This window comes from Staurois parvus, unplaced genomic scaffold, assembly GCF_062004578.1.
Source record: "Staurois parvus isolate SC_StPar_1 unplaced genomic scaffold, SC_StPar_1.0 ptg000275l, whole genome shotgun sequence".
NCBI classification, from domain to species: domain Eukaryota; kingdom Metazoa; phylum Chordata; class Amphibia; order Anura; family Ranidae; genus Staurois; species Staurois parvus.
In genome coordinates, this window is record NW_028318071.1 from 4,208,573 (window position 1) to 4,232,345 (window position 23,773).

The 23,773-nt window shown below is 41.5% G+C and overlaps 1 protein-coding gene across 1 annotated transcript in view; it reads right to left on the reverse strand.

The window, feature by feature from the left end:
- PLA2G15 (phospholipase A2 group XV) overlaps positions 1–23,773 on the reverse strand; it is a 118,872-nt gene that overhangs the window by 56,243 nt on the left and 38,856 nt on the right. The window contains exon 3 of the mRNA XM_089681668.1: positions 6,395–6,513. Within this exon, the coding sequence (XP_089537794.1) occupies positions 6,395–6,513 (119 nt within the window). The remainder of the gene's footprint in view (positions 1–6,394; positions 6,514–23,773) is intronic.

Below are 23,773 nucleotides of genomic sequence, written 5' to 3' on the forward strand. Positions count from 1 at the left end.
GCACCCCAATGAAAAGGCAGCCCAGTGCTCTAGAAACCCAAATCCTTCCCTCTTACACCAGGTCTTTAGCCATGCCTTTAGTTCTCCAATCTCCCAGTCTTTCCTGAGTTGCACATGGCACAGGTAATAATTCAGAGAATATCACCTTGGAGTTCAACTATCAACTTGCAGCCTAGTTCTTTAAATTGATTCTTAAAGAGCCTCCACCTTTCATGTAATATGTCATTGGTTCCAACACAGACCAAGACAGCTGGGTCATGCCCAGTCCCTACCAGTAATTTGTCAACCCGGTCCACCACATTCCGAACCCTGGCACCAGGGAGACAGCAAACCATTTGGTTGAGGCGATCCTGGCAACAAATTATTCTATCAGTCCTTCTGATTATAGAATCCCCTACTACCACCAACTGTCTAGGCCTTCCTGCACTACCCTCACCACTGCTCCCAGATAGTCTGCCCTCCCAGCTGTTAGGGATAGCAGTGACATCCAGGGCTGCCACCCCTGAGCTTGCCACCCCCACATCTTCGCCCAACTTAGCAAATCTGTTTGGGTACACAAACCCAGGGCCGGCCTTCCTTTTCTGTGAGCCCCTACCACTCCCTCTTGTTACAGTAACCCATCTTCCTACCTGATAATCCCGATTAGCCCCTCCACATCAATCCCATTAGATACCTGCACAGGGAGCAGAAGACCCCTTTCAAGGTTGTCGGTTCTGCCCAGTGTTGCAACGTTCATCTCCAGATCTCCAATGCGAGCTTCCAGAAGGGCAACCCGCTCACATCTGTCGCAGCGGTATCCATCCTGGAGCTGTTGCTCCATTGTTGCATACATGCGGCACACTGTGCACTTAACAAAACCGTCAACCCCACTAGCACTCACATCCCAGTTACAATATTAATATTACTAATAGGAGTCTACTAACCTGTAAGTAACAACTGATATTTCCTGTTATAATCTCCTGTTTTCAAATCCAGTTTAACTCCATTTAATCAATGGTCCTCTTGGTCAAAGGTCCAGCCAGCAAAATACAGGCAAGCTCAAGGATAAGCAAGCTCACAGTGAGCTCTACAGAATGTTATATAGTACCTGTAGCACCTGTGACCAATTAACCCCTCCCCTTAATTAATAGATTAAAGGAAGGCAAGGAAAGAAAGAAAAGAAAATTAAAAAAGTGACAAAAAAAGTGATTTAAAAAAAGTAAAAGCTTCTAGCAAGATCCCAAAGAAGAAAAAAAAAAACTACTAAAAGCACTAGCAGTCAAAATTAAAACCGTTATTCACTCTCCACTCAAATTTCCCACTCTTTTTAGCCATCAGCCAGCAAAATGTTGAAAAATGTTCCTTTTGATCAGCGCATGCAGCCAAGGAGACCCCACTGCCAGAATCCAATAGCAGAGCAGGGAGGACTCCTCCATCCACCTCCTTTGCTGATCAAATAAAAAAAAAAAAAAATCGATCCACTTATGGCCAGCTTAAGACTCTGGGACACCCCCAAGCAAAATAACAGAGGGGTGGGCAACAGAGCAACAATGCCAACAGGCCCAAAAACAAAGGGAATCAGGTTCAAAGAGTGGCTTGAAGCACGGCAGCTGGACTTAACATCAGCAGAGGTTTGTATATTCACCTTGTAGGATTTCACAAACGTGTAAGCAGAGGACCAGGGAGCCTGCCTTGGGAATCTGGGAAACAGACACTAGGTACTGAAAAGCCCAACATGTATCAACAGAACAAAATAAGCGAGCTTTGGCATGAAAGGGCAAAACCCTGCCCTTAAGGGCATAAGCCACGACTGAGGTGAAAAAAAGGAGACACAATCTGGAAGAAAGGAAGTTGTAGGTCTCAAAAACCACCTTGTTATTATAAAGAACAAGGAAAGTCCTTTTACATGACAAAGCAGCCAGTTTGGAGACATTTCTTGCTGGGATGATAGCCAGGAGAAAGGCCACCTGTTGAGTAAGGTTAGCCAAGAAAATTTCCAGAATGGGCCCACAGCAACACCAGGGGTCAAAGGAATCTCTGATAGAGAATAACCAAGGTAGAAACTTGTACTCAAGGACAATTTCTGATCCACACCAGATAGAAAAGCCAGGATTCATCCCATGAAGAAACGTCAGAAAATCGGGCAGATTTGAGGGCAATAATTAAAACTTTGTCATATGACTCATGGCCAATGCTGTTTCTCCAGAACATTGATCACTGTAATTTTACCAACTACACCAAGAGAGGCGTCATATTGCAAGACCTAGAAACAATGTCACAAAGTTAAAGGATAAGTTCAACTTTGGGAACATGTTACATGTTCCACCCGTTTTTAGGATGGAACATGTAACATGTTCCGGATCTTGCAGCTGCTGCCCCCCTCTCCCAGTGTCAGAAGTACAGGGAGAAGTTCCGCGTACTAGCTGCCACTTTTAAAAAATACCACGGCCGCGTCATTCATTCACAGTGCTCTGTGAATGAATAGACTACAGGTCCTGACAGCCTTAGCGACTCTCGGCTTGTAGTCTTCAATGAACTACCACGGCACTGTGAGCACTGTGGTAGTTAATCGATTCCTTCTGTCAGAAGTATCGGCTTGCTTACAGGATGTACGAGCAAGCAAATACATTGATAGACTGCAGGAGACCTGAAAGGCATCAGCAACTAGAGGCATTAGAGGCTCCGAACACAAAAAAACAATAAATGCAAATTTTTTACCTTAAAAAAAAAATCTGCATTTATAATTTTTTGTGTAAAAGGTGAGCTACTTTTGATATTTTGGATAGTTATTTGTCTAAAAAGGAGACAAGTGTCACTATAGAGAAAAAGGTGTATATAGGTACTGTTTAGTAGTACAGAATGTGTCTTTTTAGGGATAATTTCCAGTTGAAGCCAGAAATGGTAGTTTAACCACTTGCTTATCGGGCACTTATACCCCCTTCCTTACCAGACCAATTTTCAGTTTTCAGCGCTATCACTTTGAATGACAATTGCACAGTCATGCAACATTATACCCATATGACATTTTTATCATGTTTTTCTGACAAATAGAGCTTTCTTTTGGTGGTATTTTCCGCTGGGAGTTTTACTTTCTGTGCTATAAACAAAAAAAAAAGAGCAAAAAATTTGAAAAAAAAGAAAAAAAGTTTCTTTGTTTCTATTATAAAATTTAGCAAACGGTAATTTTTCTCCTTCACTGATGTGCGTTCATGAGGCTGCAATGATAGGCAGCACTGATAGGCACTAATGAGGTGGCACTGCTGGGCACTGACTGGCGGCTCAGCTGTGCGGCAATGACTGGCGGCACAGCTGTGCGGCAATGACTGGCGGCACAGCTGTGCGGCAATGATGAGTACTGGTGGGTGGTATTGTTTGGTATTGTTGGGCACTGATGGTCACAGGTGGGTGGCACTGCTGGGCACAGCTGGGAGGAACTGGTGAGTGGCACTGCTGGGCACTGATCATCAATGCCCTGATGATTGGTGCCGATCCCTGCTCTGACAACTGTTCTCGGCAGTACTTTCCTCATGCTCCGGAAATTGCATTTCCCGGTGATCCGCGCATCATTGGACACGGCTGATAACGTGGTAAAAGGCCGATGTGATTGGCCTTTTACCACATCACGTGATCAGCTGTGTCCGTAGCCCCCGGGAGCGCGCAGGTGAGCGCGTTCTGGGAGGACGTCATTTGGCTATCTGCGGTCGGCAACTAGTTAAATAGATAGGTATCAGCCGGAAACACATACTGACCGCCAGGTAGAAATATGTGTGAGAAATATTACACACGCATAAATTTATACATATATATTTCTGACACGTGGCTCTAGTTGATTGCCCTAGCAAAGGGGAAAATGCTGAGATTGGGATCTGCTGCAAGTTATAGGCCTAAATTTTTTAAGCAATTTCTCAGGCGTGCACAGTTAGTAGGTATTGTTAGATAACTAAAGATTTACAGGGTCAACTATATTTAATTCCCTCTATTTGTTGCATATGGGAGGTATGGACAGAGATTCTCTCTGTTTGGGACAGTTAAGGTCTAAAGAATTGGATTGCTTGCAATAAGTAATCTTTGGTGGACAAGATCTATCTCTAGCCATTCCAATGACATTTCTACTGTTATTTTCATATTCATGCGTCTTCAAAAATGTCTTGTGTCAGAGAGAGGTCAGCTTGAAAGGATTGTACGAGGCGATTGTAGCTGTATTAGTGCACTTGCAACAAGAGTACTATCTATGATACCTTTTTATTTTCACTGACATTTACATTTTCAGGACTAGAACAAGGACGTTCCCTTCTCTGTCCAAGCAGTACCCATAGCAAAATGTTAAGTGGGACAATCTCTGATACAAAAACACACACAGCAATGTTAATTAAATAGGAACAGGGTTAGTTATTAAGATAAGGAAAAAAAAGTGGGCTATGGAATGGGAGGGGAGTAAGAGTAAGGCAGGTTACACATTATACATTTTTTTTTTGTTCAACCATTTGGTATGGATGGGGAAATCACTCCTGCAGCACTATTGTGTTCTGCTGGTGAGAGGCCTCTCGCCAGCAGAATACAATGATCAGTGTTGCCGTCTATAGCGGTCGACTGATTGGGCAAAAAAAAGCCAATAGGCTGGTTGTGCAGATGTTGACAGAGACAGACTTCTGTACAATGAGCCTGCCCAGAGATGGATCAATATTTGGTCAGTCCCTGCTGAACTGGCCGAACTTTGATCCATCTATGGCCGGCTTTACAAAGGCGAGAGCTGTCAAAAACTGTTGGACAGTGAATTAGAAAACAGGAAGTCCACATTTAGTCCAATATCTTGTGTCAAATAGAGTTATTCTAAGTTCAAATGGTCTCTTTCCTAAGTATTTCTTTTACTGCTAAACATTCATGTTTTACATACAGTGTTCTGGTTGTGAGAAATGTCCAACAGGTGAGCAGAAATCATTTTCCTTTAATGCTCTGTCTGTCCAAATTACTTGAAATACAGCTGTAGGATCCAGAAATATTAAAAGTTCTTTTAGTGTGCGTGACACTTTTTAATACTTCACTTGTCAAGGGAGCGGACGTCTGCCCCCCTCCTCTATTCACAGAAGCTGTACTATAGCTTCCAGCACCATGAATGGAGGATGAGCGGATGAATGAAAGGTCCGCCAACCTCATTTATTAACCACTTGCCTTCTGCTCTATAGCAGTTTTATTGCTACAAGGCAGCATTCCTGTGCAAAATCACATATATAACCGTAATTTTGCACTTTTGCCAAACAGGGCATGCGCCTGCCACTGCAGGAGATCTTTAGCTTTGACCTATCACAGCACAAAACGATCTGCAAGCCCCAGCGAGCAGTTGCTTGTCAGCACCTGCAGATCGTCAGTCAGGCAGGAAGAACAAAAACATTTTTTTTTTTTACATTTAGCATATGTACCAGAGTTTGTAGATGCTATTACTTTTGCACAAACTAAACAATATACACTTATGGGGATTTTTTTTTTACCAAAAATATGTTGCAGAATACATTTTGGTCTAAATTTATGAAGAAAATTAGATTTTTTAAATTTTTTTTATTGGATAAGTTTAATAACAAAAAATAAAAAGATTGTTGTTTTTTCAAAATTGTCAGTCTTTTTTGTTTATAACACAAAAGTAAAATCCGCATAGGTGATCAAATACCACCAAAAGAAATCTCCATTTGTGAGAAAAAAAAAGGACACATTTCAATTGGGTGCAGCACTGCTTGACCACGAAATTGTAAGTTAGATTAACACAGCTCCGTATTGCAAAAAAAAGGCCTGGTCAGTAAGGGGGATAAATCTTCTGGAGTGCAAGTGGTTAAGGAAAGCTATAGTACAGCATCTATGAATGGAGGAGGGAGCAAAAAGGGCTGACATAGTTTGCCTTCTTGATGCATGCCTAAGACAGGTTGAGCAGCTGTATGGGGGGAGAGGGCAGAGAACAGAAGATTTAAAATAGAACAGCAACCACCTTCACAAGGGAAACTTCTTATTGAATGTGATTATTCTGTTTCTAAAAAATATTTAACTAAACCTAGGCTAGGTTCAACCTCCTGAAGGCAACAGTATAATCTAAATATTTAAGAAAGCTTAAATGGATGATAAAGAAAATAGAGTGAAATTTTTGGAAAGTTATAATAAAGTGGCAAAACAAAAACATGATTTTGTGGTATTTACAATAGTTTAGCAAATATGCAACATGGAACAAAAACAAGTTCTAGCCAGCAAGGAAATAAAATGTTTCTCTCTCATCATCTGAGGATATCATACAACCCTTCAAAAAAAAAAAAAATTATAATAACATATATGAGCAAAATGTTTTAATTTGAGATGTTGAAAGACTTTATTCTCATGACTCTAAATATTTTCTAAGTTTTTCATGCATAGGTTTAAGGCAAGAGCATTTATTTACCTACACTCCTTTTGCTAGGATCAAGAAATTCCAATGGATATGTCTGTCCAAAGCCTGGGACCCTTATATCAACTCCCTCTGGAGAAGCTGACGTTTTGGTTGTGGTGTTATAGATCAACCTGAAAAAAATGTAAGATTTACAATACACAATGTCTTAAAATGAGGCAACAAAATATCCACAATGTCATAGGTCAACAGCATACCAGTTATGCAGCACAGAAAGAAAAAAAAAACTTAGATTAAAAACACTGAAACTGAAAAATGCTTAATGCACTGTATGCTATAACTACAATCTATGAACTCTCCACATCTCTGAAAAACTTGCCAAGAGAGGGTAATTGCAACAAGCCACCTCAATATTTAACCGCTTCCGTCCACCCTATAGCAGTAATACCGCTACAGGGCGGCACAGGTCCGCAAAATCACATACATATGCACGTGATTTTGCATTTCCTGGTAGGTGGCACGTACAAGCCATGTGTGCACCCTACCCACATCGCTATTCACGGCCTCGGCTTTCAATCACCGAGTCCCGGCCGGTGATTACTTGCTGACACCTGTTGATCGAGGAGCATTACCGACGGAGGGAGAGAACTATAAGTAAACAATACAGTTCTCTCCCGTCAGCTCCTGAACACTGCTATGCATGTCTTTGCATTGCAGAGCCATGAAAAGCAGTGTGTTTACAGTGAAGAACACACACACAGCACACAGTTAACCCTTTGATCACCCCACGTTAACCCCTTCCTGCCCAGTGTCATTAGTACAGTGTCAATGCTTTTTATTAGCACTGATCATGGTATTGGTGTCACTGGGGATGTCAGTGACAACAGGTCAGTCCCACAGTCCCCTAATAAGTTGCTGATTGCCGCCATTACTAGTAAAAAATGTTTTGAAAATCCCAGCATATATACCACCATTTGTAAACACTATAACGTTCATGTAAACCAATTAATTTAAACGTATTGGGGTTTATTTAGCAAAGACATGTCGCAGAATACATTTTGGCTTAAATTTATGACGAAATTTGATTTTTTAAATTTTTTTTTACTGGATATGTTTTATAGCAAAAAATAAAAAAAATAGGTTTTTTTCTCAAAATTGTCTTTTTTTTATAGTGCAAAAAATAAAAAACACAGGTGATCAAATAACACTGAAGGAAAGCTCTATTCCTGGGGGGAAAAAAAAGGACGTAAATTTCATTTGGGTGCAGAGTTGCATGACCATGCAATTGTCAGTTAAAGTAACGCAGCGCCATAACACAAAAAATGGCCTGGTCAGGAAGGGGGGGTAAATCCCCTGGAGGGCAAGTGGTTTAATATCAAAGTAATGGAAGAGAGTGGCCAAGGTGGGCTGTATGTCTGAATAGATGCAAGCAGCTGTGCTTGGGAGTGAGCCCGCATGAGTCACCACCATAGGAAGCGGCTTGCTATGGTGGGTACTCATCAGAGGGAGGAGCCAGGAACTCCGGCGGGGGACCCGAGAAAAGGAGGATAAGCATGACACGTTTGGTATTCATTTAAAAAAAAAAAAAACCTGAAGCTTTAAATGTCACTTTAATAGATCAGTAGCTGCAAATTCGGTTGCAGAAGTAATAAAAACCCAGTAATTAATACCACAAAAAAGCTCCATCTGTCTAGAGAAGAAAAAAACATCTAAAACTTATTTAGGTACAGTGCTGCTTAACAGAGTAATTGTCAGTCAAAACTATCACAGCAATGTAAACTGGTTCCTAACAAGGCCTAGCAAAGAGAACACATCCATGCAGCTCATTGTTCTGATAGTGAAATCTAAATAACTAACTACACAGACTACAACTTTCTTGACAAGTGTACATCTCATGTACAGGTTCTGTAAGCTGCTGCAGCTTCTGCCCAAGAAATTTTCTCCACAACTTCTTGCCCTCAAAGTGGTTCTAAAGCGAAAAGGTTTTTTTACCTTAATGCATTCTATACATTAAAGGTAAAAAAAAAAAACCTTCTGTTCAGCTCACCCTCAGCACCTCCTTATACTGACCTGAGCCCAATCTCGAACCAATGCTGTACCTCAGTGCAGTGGGTCTCTCCTTTCTAAGTGGACATGGAGGCAGCAGCGGTATTGGCTCCTGCTGCTGTCAATCTCAGCCTGTGAGGAGGGAGCAGGAGGCAAGGTCAAGCCATTCTGTGTGTCAATGGACACACACAGCTCAGCTTGGAAGCAAACCCACACAAGTGCCCCCATAGCAAGTGGCTTGCTATGGGGGCACTAAGTAGGGGGAGGAGCCAGGAGCATCAGCAGGGGCCCCAGAAGAGGAGGATTGGGTTAATCTTTGCAAAACCATTGCACACAGCAGGTAAGCATGAAGTTTATGTTAAAAAAATCTTTACAAGCACTTTAACACAGAAACTACTGCCTAAGCAGAATGCAATTTTTGGGGGAATTTGTTCAGAACAGAAAGTTGATCTCTTTTAGATAGATACCAGAGTGTGGTTGTAAATGGTGTTCATTCGGAACAGAGACCGGTCACCAGTGATATACCACAAGGCTTTGTACTAGGTTCTGATCTATTTAATCTGGATGTAAGTGATATAACTAAAGGTTTGTTGGGCAAGGTATGCCTTTTTTGCTGTCGATACAAAGGTGTGCAATAGGGTTGATATCCCTGAAGGTGTCTGTAACATGGAATATGATTTGGCATTGCTGGAAGATTGGTCAAAGCAGTGGAAACTGCAGTTCAATGTTTCTAAATGTAAAATAATGCACATAGGGAAAAAGAAACCCTTCAGAGAATACCAAATTGGGGGTAAAGTGTTGGGCAGCACTACAGAGGAAAAATTTTGGGGGTACCTTTTCAGAAGACCGGAAAATGAGCAAGCTGTGTGGACCAGGCAATGGGAAAAGCGAATAGAATTCTAGGATGCATCAATAGAGGGGTCACCAGTAGGAGGAATGAGGTCTTAATTTCCCTATATAAATCTTAAGTGAGACCTACTACTTTGTCTAGTTCTGGAGACCTCACTTAAAAAAATACATTAAGATAGAACGAGTCCATGCCAATGGCATCCGCATGCCAATGAGGATGAGATCCGAGAGCCACTGCTCTTGTGCACAATGCTGGATAGAAATCTGGCTTAGGTTAGTATAAGGAGGGCTAGGGGAGCTGCATGCAGAACGTTTTATACCTTAAAGTGGAACTTCACTCTCTCAATCATCATTGACTATTTTTAATCCTTATGCTGCTAGCATCAGTAAATAGATAAGTATATTATATTTGCTCATTTTAAACTTTTTTTTTTACGTTTCTTCAGTTACTTCCCGATATTCATGCCTAGGCAAATGATTTCATACATCCCAGGAGTCTTCAGGAGTTGAAAAGGGCTTTTCTCAGCTTTGTACACCCTGCTGCCTGCATGCCTGAGCAAATGGCAGATTGACACCAGGAACTAAATTATGCATACATTTTCTGCCCTTCCTCAAGATTTCCACGACCAAAAATGCTAGGGAGGTTTTTCCAAATTATTTCCCAGCACAAGGCAGCATTGAAACATGGATGGATTGAGAAGTTTGCTTTGAATAATAAAAATGAATTAAATTGCATTTTTGGTTTGTGGTGGTCAGATAGAGTGTAGTTCTGCTTTAATGCAGAGAATGCATTAAGGTAGAAAACCTGTCTTTAGAATCACTTTTAAGACTCTTACAGTAATATCTATCTATCTATCTATCTATCTACACACTCCGTGTCAATTTCAAAATCAAGCAGTACACCACAAGGAATTGAACTAATTTTTTTTTCTAGCAGTCAGAAATTTGGGGGGATGTTCCCAAAACTCAAACCACTAGGGAGGTACCACCAACTGAATTTAGTGCCTCAGCCCTAAACACATCACTCTAGACACAGCATCCCAAGGGAAAATAACTCCCCATTTTACCCTTTTCAGAAGGGTATATGCCCCTGGTGCCCAACCTGTGGCCCGAGGGCCACATGCGGTCATTTGGTATATGATGTGGTATATGATGTGCGGCCCTCTGAACTCAGCAGTCTGTAGTTGGAACACTGATTAGAGTAATACACTACATTGCCAAAAGTATTGGGACACCCCTCCAATCCTCACTGGATTTAGGTGTTCCAATCACCTGCATGGCCACAGGTGTATAAAAAACAAAATGCGTAGTGAACAGAGGAAACTGTTATACAAGATAGAAGATCAGGAAAATAGAAATGGAAGGAATAATCTGAGGATCCGGGGGTTACCTGAGATATCCCAGGGAGAAGATTTAAGAATTGTAATGAATAAGTTACTAAACTCAATATTAGATAGACGTATAAGAGCAATTGAAAACAGATAGAATTCACAGGATAAGAAGACCTCAAAGGAGTGACCATAGAAACACCAAGAGATGTGATAGTAAGATTCCACTATTATGAAAGATTTGGGAGAAAATGAAAGGGATACCCTGTATGAAATATGAAGGAGTGACCTTGCAGGATTATGCAGATATACCACCGGAAATGCTAGCAAGAAGGAGAACCTTAAAACCTCTATTGGAACAGATGCGGGGAAAAAATATTCGATACAGCAGGGGTTTCCCAGCGTGTTTAATGGGATGGAAAGATGGTCGTTCAGCTAGATGAGGTTCCCAGAAGAGCTCCAGGACTTATCGAAGATTAGAATTGCAAATGCCAGAAATCCCAGGATGGACTGATGAGATAAAGGAAAAAAAGGGGACTCGAAGAAGAGAGGTGACTATTAATTTCTAAAAAGAAAGACGGTAATACAGACTCTAAGAATGGAAGATAACATTCTTGAGAGACTATACAGTTTAATAGGAGAGAGTTGAATAGGAATTTCATTGACAGTTAGATTGTGGGTCTCTCTCTCTCCCCCCTTCTACCCATATGTAACATGGGGTGGTTGGAGATTCAGGAGGTATGATGTTTGCTTTCCCACAGCATAGGCGGCATACATGGAGGCCAATATACTTCGGACTCACACTCCAAAGGGTTGAGATGGGGTGGAAGGAGGTGTATATAGACAGAGCCTTACCCCAATTAGAGGGATATAAATTTTTATTAAAAAAAACAAAATATATATATATATATATATATACACACACACACACACACACACACATATACAGTCATGGCCGAAATTGTTGGCACCCTTGATATTTCTCCAGGAAATCATGTATTTCTCACGAAACGTATTGCATTAACACATGTTTTGCTATACACATGTTTATTCCCTTTGTGTGTATTGGGACAAAACAAAAAAAGGGAGGAAAGAAAGCAAATTCGACATAATGTCACACAAACCTCCAAAAATGGGCTGGACAAAAGTATTGGCACCCTTTCACAACTGCGGATAAATAAGAATGTTACAAGCATGTGATGCTCCTGTAAACTCACCTGGGGCAAGTAACAGGTGTGGGCAATATAGAAATCACACCTGAAAGCAGATAAAAAGGAGAGACGTTCACTTAACCTTTGCATTGTGTGTCTGTCTGTGCCACACTAAGCATGGACAACAGAAAGAGGAGACGAGAACTGTCTGAGGACCTGAGAACCAAAATTGTGGCAAAATATCAACAATCTCAAGGTTACAAGTCCATCTCCAGAGAACTAGATTTGCCTTTGTCCACAGTGCGCAACATTATCAAGAAGTTTGCAACCCATGGCACTGTAGCTAATCTCCCTGGTCGTGGACGGATGAGGAAAATTGATGAAAGATTGCAACGCAGAATAGTCCGGATGGTGGATAAGCAGCCCCAAACATGTTCCAAAGACATTCAAGCTGTCCTGCAGGCTCAGGGAGCATCAGTGTCAGCGCGAACTATCCGTCGACATTTAAATGAAATGAAACGCTATGGCAGGAGACCCAGGAGGACCCCACTGCTGACACAGAGACATAAAAAAGCAAGACTACAGTTTGCCAAAATGTACTTGAGTAAGCCAAAAGCCTTCTGGGAAAACGTCTTGTGGACAGATGAGACCAAGATAGAGCTTTTCGGTAAAGCACATCATTCTACTGTTTACCGAAAACGGAATGAGGCCTACAAAGAACAAAACACAGTACCTACGGTAAAATATGGTGGAGGTTCAATGATGTTTTGGGGTTGTTTTGCTGCCTCTGGCACTGGGTGCCTTGACTGTGTGCAAGGCATCATGAAATCTGAGGATTACCAAAGGATTTTGGGTCGCACTGTAGGGCCCAGTGTCAGAAAGCTGGGTTTGCGTCCAAGATCCTGGGTCTTCCAGCAGGACAATGACCCCAAACATACGTCAAAAAGCACTCAGAAATGGATGGCAAAGAAGCGCTGGAGAGTTCTGAAGTGGCCAGCAATGAGCCCAGATCTAAATCCCATTGAACACCTGTGGAGAGATCTTAAAATTGCTGTTGGGAAAAGGTGTCCTTCCAATAAGAGAGACCTGGAGCTGTTTGCAAAGGAAGAGTGGTCCAAAATTCCGGGTGAGAGGTGTCAGAAGCTTATTGATGGTTATAGGAAGCGACTGATTTCAGTTATGTTTTCCAAAGGGTGTGCAACCAAATATTAAGTTAAGGGTGCCAATACTTTTGTCCAGCCCATTTTTGGGGTTTTGTGTGACATTATGTCATATTTGCTTTTCTGCCTCTGTTTTATATTTGTTCCAATACATACAAAGGGAATAAACATGTGTATAGCAAAACATGTGTTAATGCAATACCTTTTTTGTGTGAAATACTTGATTTTCAGGAAAAATATCAAGGGTGCCAACAATTTCGGCCATGACTGTATATATATATATATATATATATATATATATATATATATATATATATAAAAAACAGCCCATGTGTATAAACATAATACTCATACAGTAAATAAAAGGAAATACAACACATGGGTGCGTTGTAATTTAGGACGAATACAAAGATATTTTTTGGATATAGTCTTATTATGAGACAATGTAAAATGAATAATTTTCACTGCTATTAAGTGGATACTAAGAGGCGCATCGAGTGTTAAACTAAAGTTTGAATTTCTAGATCATCATTCAGCCCATTCAGGGTTAAAGTATCCAGCGTGAAGATCCAATAGCTTTCTCTCATGCAAAGCTTTTGGTGTCTTCTTCCATTGTCAATATCCTTTGGGATGGCTTCAATGCCAAAGACCTTAATCCCAAAGTGATTACCCTGGTGTACTTCCTTGAAATGGCGAGGAACTCAATATTTATCTTTACCATTGTTGATGCTACTCATGTGTTCGCTAATGCAAACGCTTAATGGACGTGAAGTGCACTCTACATATAGCAGGCCGCATGGGCAAAGCAGCCCATAGACCATAAATTATATGTGCCACAATTAATGAACTGCTTGATGATGTGTTTTTTTACCATCAGTACCCATCATTTGTTTTCAATGCCACATAAGCCGCAATTTTTTATCTCACATCTGTAACTTCCTTTTTGGTCGAAAAGAGATGACCACACACCAAAAGTCCAGAGGTTTTCTGAAAATGAGATTTGGTTTATCTGGAAGGTAGTCTCCAAAAGCAAGGTCACTTTTGAGGATGCTTCAGCTTTTACAGAGAATATGTTTTATCTCCCAAGATCTGCAATTAAACCTAGTACAGAAAAGCACTTCCAATTTATTGCTGGTATTCCAACTCCCGGACTGGGCCATTATGATCACTAAAATTATCTTCATATAGTTGTAAATATTTGTTGTTTGCTGATTCAATGTGGGTATCCTTATACCCCTTTTCTTTGAATTTATTCTTGAGAATAGAACTCTGTTCAATATAATTTTGTTTTAAAGTGCACGTGTTTCAATCTGCAAAATTTTCCGTAGGGAACGTTTTTTATCCACTGCGGATGATGGCTACTGTTTACATGTAGATAGGAATTCCCAGCGATTTGAAATGAGTTTTTGAACAAATAATGCCATCAGTATTGGACCTCAATGCAAGGTCTAGAAAGAACAGATGATTGCCATCTACTACATGGGTAAAGAAAATTCCATATGGATTTTTGCAACTATTTAAAAAGCCTTGCAACTGAGAGTCTGTACCATTCCAGATTATCAGAATATCATCTATGTGTGGGCATTGCTAGCTTCGTATGCAGTAGGATGTGTGCTCGGTGAGCTCCGCTCTGCATCCTGTAATCTATCCCGATTGGCACCTCGTTCTCCGGCTAAAACGGCATCTTGGGTCCCCAGGGTGTGCTCTGACCCCCCTGGTGCACTTGGTGCCCCATTTATCCTGATCCGAGATGGCTAAAAGGGGGAAAGAAACTAGGGTCTTGCCTGAGTCGGCTGGGCAAGATGGCGGTACCCCGATCCGTGCATCCAAGGAGAAGCAGAGGGAGGCTGCTCAAAAGTTCTTTGCCAGGCTGCTCACCAGGGAAACTTTCCAGAAACAACTTTTGGATTCTGCTATTGATCCGGACTTGGACTATGCAGGCTGTACACAGATCCCTCTTGCACTGGCAGACCGAGAGATCCCATCCTGCAGTGAGTATCCCACCATCCCAGCCTCATGGGACTCAGATTGCTGTTTCCATTGAAGATCATCCTGAACCCACCCTTAGATTCTCTCCACAGTCACTACATGCACCTCATCTGTAGCAGGTCTTACCAGGGAGGTGAAGGGGATGAGGATGGAATTGACTCTGTGCCTCAAGATATGCAGAAATTGTGGGATCGCACTGTGGCCTTGGAGGGGAGAGTGAGTACCCTGGAAGATGATTGGCAACCATTACATAGGGACTTGCGATACGTGCAATTGATCGCTTCTACTAATGCCTCTAGACTGGAAGATTCCACAACTGTGTTATCCTTCCTATTTTCTCCATATGTATTATGTCCATCTCCCATAAAGAATGGATGTTTTTATCCTGGAATGTAAGGGGCCTGGGTGATAGAACTGGTCAGGAATGGACTCAGCACTGGTGGTGGGACTCACCTGCCGTGAGGGCTGCAGTACCAGGGCTGACCAGCGGGTGCTCTCAGCAGCCAGAAGCTCACTCCTGCAGTCAGCCAACACCTGGGGCTGATTGCAGGAGGTGTATTAAAGGAATGACCATGCCTGTGATCAGTGCCTTGGTGTATGTTTCCCATGAGCCCCTGTACCTTGTATCCTGTGTTCCCGTTCCTCTGCCTATCTGATTTGTTGCCGACCCTGCTGACCGTCTCCTGTTTAACCCCTGGCTTGCCTGACCATCCTTCTGCCTGATCCTCTGTACCATGCTGCCCGTGAGTTCCTGAACCCGGCTTGTGACCCTGACTATTCTCTGCCTGCTCCTTTGGTACCTCGCTGCCCGCACGTTGCTGACCTGGCCTGCCTGACTACGCCTTACGCTACCCAGACAATCCATCCATCCTGCACGGATCCAGCCATCCCTGCTCACACCTTCTGCCTCTTCACATCAGGCTTCCTACCTGCATATACCTCTGGCGGATCCCTCTACCACGAGCAGGTGTACTCAGGGGCCACGAACTGGTTCCTGTCTGCTCCAAGTCCATCCCCACCATCAGGGGCCCTGGTGAATAAGCAGACTGGGACTTAGACTCCGCGCCCTGGGGAATCCTGTCCTGAGGGCTGCTAGGGGTATCACCAGACGGTTGTTAACAGAACCATATGGCCGGCCTGACCCTTCCACCTTTCCAGCCCTGACTGTGCCTGTGTTCCTGCACATACTAAGATTACTGGAAGGTTGGTTTATTTACTGAGCATTGTATATTTGAGTAGCTAATAATAAATTATATTATTATATCATTCCTGAAGCCTGTTACTTCCCTGTCAGTCCACACATTTCTGGTCATACCCGGATCCTTAACAGAACTAAACAGGGTGCTGTCTTCCATGTACTTAAACATTTAAAACCGTCTGTAGTATGTTTGCAGGAAACCCATTTGAAATCTGACACCGTCAGTACCCTCCACTCCCATTTATTTCCCATACAATATCATTTTTTCCACGCCACGTTTTCGAGAGGTGTGTGTATCCTCATCTCTAACTCATGTGCAGGAGTGGACTGATGCAGAGGGAAGGTATATTTTCCTGCTGTGTACTTTGAATGGGTTTCACTGCATAGTGGCTGTAGTATATATCCCTCCGCCCTACTCTTCAGAGGTCATTAAGCACCTAGCTCAATTTCTGGCCAATCATCCTGATGTTCCCCTATTGGCGTTTGGTGATTATAACAATTGCTTACTCCCTAGTTTGGATAGATTGCCCTTGGGTGGTAGGGGCAGACAATTATCCTCCCAACCTATCCCATTTGCTAATTTATTGATGGAATTGGGCCTCCGGGATGTGTGGCGGATGAAGTATCCGACAGCAAAATGTTATTCATGTTTCTCTGCTACTCATGATGGGCTTTCACGTATAGATGTGAGCCTTGGGAACTCTATTATCCTGCCATATGTGTTTGATGCGGTGTATGAACCCAGGGCTGTGTCTGACCATGCCCCCTTCTGGGTCAAACTACAGGTGTGTTATGTGGCCTTATCTATGGGAAGTATTGTATAGATTTGACTTTGGCTTCAAGTTCATTAGTTGGGTGCGTCTTCTCTAGGTGGCCCCTAGTGCCCGAATCCAGATTAACAGGGATTTGTCAGACTCATTCAGGCTGCAGAGGGGGACGAAGCAGGGCTGCCCTCTCTGGCCCCTTTTCACTTTGGCGTTAGAACCCTTGATGATTTTAGTGGGACAATCTCTGGACATAGTCGGTTTTACAAGGGGTGTTCTCTCAGAAAAAATATCCCTTTATGTGGATGACACACTGTTATATTTGGGCGATATGTCCACATCCTTAGATGCTGTTGTGTTCCTTATTGAACATTTTGGTAGATTTTCCAGCTTTAAAATTAATTGGCATAAATCTGTATTGATGCCCATGGATCCTGTAGATCTCCCCCTCCTGGTCTGTGCACAGCACATCCAAGTAGTGTCTACATTTAAGTATTTGGGGGTGGTAGTCTCTTCTGATCCTAAACCGTATATTTCTCTCAATATTTTACCTCTACTCCATCAGCAGAAATTGAAGTGTAACAGTTGGTGCAAACTCCCTCTGTCAGTGGTGGGTAGGGTCAATTTAATTTAAATGATTTGGGCCCCGCAACTTATCTTTCATAATTCTCCCATATGGATTCCTAAGAAATGGTTTAATCGCATAGAGACCCAGTTTAGGAGTCTCATTTGGAAAAAACTGATGGCTAGGATAAAATTGTCCATGCTGCAATATAGCATGGAGTCAGGGGGGGCTGGCGGTTCCTGAGCCTAGACTATTTCCTGGCGCCCCAACTGCAGCAACTGGTTAGTTGGGATTCGTCTAATAATACTGATCCAATTATAAGTTTGATTTCCCTTCCTGATTCCACTATTTTGGCTCTTTCTCATCTTGAGACCTCTTAAGACGCGTCTGGAGTGCGGTAAAAGCATGCTTTCATATTACCAGGTTTCTTTCCTGTACTCCCTTGGGAACAAGCCGCAATATATAGAACTGGCTAAACTGGAGGGTTTTCACGACTGGAGGGATTGAGGCCTGAAACTTATATCTCAGCTGTATTCGGGGGTAATCCTAAAGTCCTTTTTACAACTGCAAATGGAATTTACATTTACACATAAGCATTTTTATTGATATCTTCAGCTACACCATGCGGTACAGACTCAGTCTTTGCTCTCTAATCTCACACTGACAGTCAGTTTTTCATAAGGATGTAACTCAGGCAACCCACAAGAAGGGTATGATTTCTCATGTATACTCCCAGCTATTGTCCACAGTACAGGATCAAGCTAATCTACAGGGTAGGGTGCAGTGGTCCCAGGATATTGGAGATTTTGCTGGAGATGTCTAGGATGTTGCCCCAGAATCTGTTTCCGGTGATGTCTCTAGCTCCTTCTCATAAATTGTCTCAATTGTTTATTCTCTATCGAGCGTATAGGACCCCTGTGCAACTGTACCGGTGCGGCAGGCGTGATTCACATGATTGCCCGAGGTTTAAGGTCCAACAGGGCGATTTCATTTACATGCTTTGCCACTGCCCAAAGTTGCAGATATTGGAGTGAGGTTCTCCAGTTTATTTCTCTAGTATCGCAATATACTGTTCCCCAGGATCCCTTGCAATGTCTGCTGGGGGCACTGGACCAAGAACTGTTCCAACCAGGAGTTTATATTATGGTATCTAGACTTTTATATTTGGCTAGGAAATTCATAACAAGGTACTGGTTATAGGCGGCTCCGCCGACTAGTAAGCAATGGATAGATTGTTAATTCGTTACTCCCGTGGGAAAAACTCACGTACCAACATCGCAATGCTTATCGTAAGTTCCAGCAGGTATAGCAGGATTGGTTGGATACACGTGGGCTTGCTCCTCCTCAATTGATAGTAGACAATTTTTGCAGGTGTGACATTTTATATCAGGTGTGTGGCTCCATTTCTCCCCTTAGGGGAGATCATGTGTATCCCCCATTTTCTCTGATGAGATGTCTCGGGTGAACCAGATGTTTTTATTGTTTGAAGGCATGTTTTTGGCTTTGTTCTTTTCCCCCCATTTATGTTAACATCTGGATGGGAAGGAATAAAAGGTAAAAAAGGAAAAAAGTAAGGTATTGTCTAGAAGGCCTTGAATCCTTCTGGTCTCTGTTTTGATTGATTACTATTTCTGTTATTCTGTATAAAGCATTCTGTATATATTCTGTATAATATGCTTTATACATATATGTCATCCTAAGAGGTTTTCTGAGGTTTTACCTTTTCTTGCTAGCTGCTCCACTACACAGATCTAGCGCTCGTTTCTTCTAGATATTTGTTTATTTCTGTTGATCTGTCCATTACGGGATCTGTGTATCCACATTGTTCTGTTTATGTATAATCCTGTTAAGGCAGTAATGTCATTGTAGATTCTGTAAGTACTGTTCCATTTATTTTTATTATCTTTTAAATCCAAAAGTTGTTTGGATTTAAAAAAAAGAATGTCATCTATGTATCTACCATACAGAATTAGATTCTCACCAAATGGATTATTGGCCCAAATGTAATGATTTTCCCAGTATCCCATGAACAGATTCACATAACTAGGGACAAATTTTGCATCCACTGCCGTACCCTGTATTTGTCGACACTGTGTATCTAAAAAGGAAAAAGGATTATTTTGTAAAGCAAATTCAATGCTGGCGTATAGAAACTGAGCCTGTGTATGATGGAACGGTTGGTCTTCAGCCAAAAAATATTGTATGGCTCGAAGACCGTGTTCATGCTTTATAGAAGTATATAGTGACGCAACATCTAATGACAGCCATCTGTAGCCCTGTTGCCATGTATAGTTGGATAAAATATCAAGCATATAGCTCAAGTCTTTGACATATGATGGAAGGTTGGTTACAATGTCTTTTAAAAAATAATCTATATAGCAGTCCTGATTGCTAGTAAGGCTTCCTATGGCTGCTATCATAGGCCTACCTGGGGGGGGTTTAGTTATTCTTATGTATTTTTGGGATGTGGTAGAAAAATGGAGTGGCAGGGTGTTTTCTACATAGGAATTGGTATTCCTCCTAATAAGAACCTCTTCTACTAGGGCTCTATCTAGCAGTAACTTGAGTTCTTGTTGATACTAAACAATGGGATTGGTGGCTAGAACTTTGCACGTATGGCGATCATTCAGTATTCTAAGGGCTTTAGCAATGTAAGCATCACGATATTGTATAACTAGTCCCCCACCGTTATCAGCATATCTAATCACTATAACATTCTTATGTTTAAGTACGTTTAGAGAGCCCAACAGAGGGTCTTGTTGCAAGTTACTGTATCTGGACGCATTATTGTTGCACATTTTTTTTTTTTAAATACTATCTCGTAGAATGTGGTTACCTTTAACCCAATGTGGATAGAAGGTGGATGTGAGCTTGAACTTAGTGTGTACTACATCTACCTGGGAAGCACTCAGGGTCTGTAGAAAAATGTGATCCTCTAGATCTCCATCAAGTGGTAGTCCCTCCGATTATAAACACTGAAGCTTCAAGGGGTTCAAAAAAATAATTGAAAGATGGTTATCAATGGTAGAAGAAGCTTTTTCTTTTAGCAAAAAATATCTTTTGATCATCAAATTACGGATTTGTTCAAATCCACACACAAATTAAAAAGGTTAGGTGGATTGGGGGGGCAAAGTTAAGATGTTTTCTTAATAATTCTAGTTTAGTGTCTGAGATTGTGGAGTGTGATAAATTGTAGATCTAATAGTGGAAATGGAAGATGATGTTATCTCCTCCCTCTTTTGGTATCTCTTTCCCCCTCTTCTTCCTCTTCTCGTAAGCTTTCCCTCTTTTTTTCATGATTGACAGGTATTTGTGGCCTCTTGTCTAATGGACTGCGGGTGAGTGAACACTCGCAGCCTCTTCTGCTAAAAAAGGCTTTGCTCGGTCTATATATTCCTTTTGTATATTGTCATGTGTGTTGTTGATTGCTCTATGCGTGCTGGAGGGGATCCCAGAACCAGATTGGGCAACCTTGTATTTGTAAGGTTAAGGGTGTTTATGTTGTTTCTCATTGTGATGTTGGGACACCCTATTCTCATTGGTTCTATTGTAGTTGTGTCTGGTTGGTTTTTGTTGGGTGGAAGGGATTTGATCTGAACCCCTAGGAAGTTGGGCTTGTCTATAATGTATGGGCCTATTCTTGGATAGAAGGCATTATCTGTTCAAAAACTAATTTCAACCCCACCGCTGGGAATTTCTATCTACATGCGAACAGTAACCAGCATCTGCAGTAAACCATTCCCTACGGAAAATTTTGCACATTAAAAAGGCACGTGCATTTTAAAACAAGACTATATTGAACAGAGTTCTATTCTCAAGAATGAATTCAAAGAAAAGGGGTATAAGGACACCCACATTGAATCAGCATACAACAAATATTTACAGCTATATGAAGATAAGTTTAGTAATTTAGTGATCATAATGGCCCAGTCCAGGAGCTGGAATACCAACAATAAATTGGAAATGCAATTCTGTACTAGGTTCAATAGCAGATCTTGGGAGATAAAACAGAATATCTCTACAAAAGCTGGAGCATCCTCAAAAATGACCCTGCTTTTGGAGACTCCCTTCCAGATAAACCAAATTTCATTTTCAGAAAACCTCGGGACTTAAGAAGTATAGTAGCCTCGAGTAGACTGCGTAAGTCTATAGGCATCCCAGGAAAAAATGTTGGTGCATGGTCATCTCTTTTCAACCAAAAAGGAAGTTACAGATGTGGGATAAATAAGTATGGCTTATGTGGCATTGAAAACAAGAAATAATAGGTACAGATGGTAAAAAAAAAAAAAAAAAAAAAACGTCAAACAAGCAGTTCATTAATTGTGGCACATCCTTTGTGGTCTATGGGCTGCTTTGCCCATGCGGCCTGCTATATGTAGAGTGCACTTCACGTCCATTAAGAGTTTGCATTAGCGAACACAAGAGTAGCATCAACAATGGTAAAGATAAATATTCAGTACCTCGCCATTTCAAGGAAGTACACCAGGGTAATCACTTTGGGATTAAGGTCTTCAGCATTGAAGCCATCCCAAAGGATATAGACAATGGAAGAAGACACCAAAAGCTTTGCATGAGAGAAAGCTATTGGATCTTCACGCTGGATGCTTAAACCTGAATGGGCTGAATGATGAAATTCATACTTTAGTTTAACACTCGATGCACCTCTTAGAGAGTATCCACTTAATAGCAATGATAATTATTCATTTTACATTGTCTCATAACAAGACTACATCCAAAAAATATCTTTGTATTCTTCCAACATTACAACGCACCCATGTGTTGTATTGCCTTTTATTTACTGCATGAGTGTGTACTTATGTTTATACACATGGGCTATTTTATTTATTTTTTTAATGATATATATATTTGCCAGAGAGAATTGGACCGCAAATCTAGAAGTGACACAAACCAGAAGTTATGATTACGGAAACTGGAAGTTGCAGCTGGAATGCACAGCGCAGTCACACTTCCATTTCCCCCTTCCGAGTGCATTCCACAGACACAAGGCTGTTCTGTCTCAAAGAGATTATATGGTGATCCTCTCTCTTTTTTATTTTGAATTACTTATTTGACATTTATATATATGGTTACTCTTTCTGGCCATTATCATCCAGGCAGTACAATTGGGCAATATGGCATGTGCAACTCTCTATTTTTCAAACATCTCTCATTTTTATAATTTATAGATTTGAATGGACTATCCTTTAGAGGTTTTATTGTAATGCTTACTTGTTATGTTTTAAAGTTTGTTTTTACTCTGTTCTGTCCAAGCATGGTGTATGTGACATCCCTCCCTCACTGATTTACCCAGCCCATTAATGGGAGTGAGTCTTAAACCATTTTTAGACATATATAAGGGAGGCTGATATATCTTGTCTAACTGGCTCTGAGAAAGAGGGGGATCTCCCTTCGAAACGCGTCAGTCATTTTTTAGGGTTTTCCTTCACTTGGGACTCGCACATGACTCCAGTCTGATTGTACAGTATTGGATATTACATGCTTATGACATTTTGGCATTTGTTTTGGCATCTGCTTTATCCTTCAATAAATTTCTTGTCGCTGAAGTAATGTGAAAGGCTGGTGCGACTTCTTTTGTTTTTATTTTGCAACTCTGAGTGTTGAGCGGCCTTCAGCTGGATGAATGTTCACCTGCTGTTTGGAGTACCAGTGAGGGCATTTCCCTGTGAAGCAATAACGGACTAGAATGTGAGAGATAGACTAAGCATGTCCGGTAGGAGTACTCAGTAACCCAGGGGTAGACTGCCCTGTAGTGAATCCTCAAGCAGAAGTAGCAGCAAAAAGCTCCTGAATGCCTTATAAAGGCTTTAGGTTGCATCACACCAGTGGTGTGATGCAACACCTGGACCGAGCTCTGAGTGGATGAATTTTAGAGCAAGTTTAAAATGTTTGCACCTTATTGAATGCATTCCAAGTGATAGACTAATGGTCAATTAAACAGGGCGACTATGTCTTACCTGTCCACGATGCTCAACTGTATATAAAGTCTAGCTTTCAGCTGGCATGGTGAGCATACCTCCAAAAGATGTCTTCAAGGTGTGGGTTCCATTGTGATGGACCACGGCCCTGGAACTGTATAGCACCCTGGAGATAACTCAAAGCGTTGTACCAACTGCCAAAAAGAACAACATACAGTGCCCAAAGCAGCCAATCCTATCTAGGATACAGATCCCAAGGTTTTACCAAGGTTGCACTGATCTGGAAATACTGCTTATGTAGACAGTGAAGTTGATTGAATAATTCTTGAGAAAAGTAATACAATAAAATAATTAAGTAGTGAAGCTGATTAATTAAGTAGTGAAGCAGGAGAAGAAGAGATCCATCACCTATAGACACTAGCAAAAAACTGAGGACAGAGTACGGTA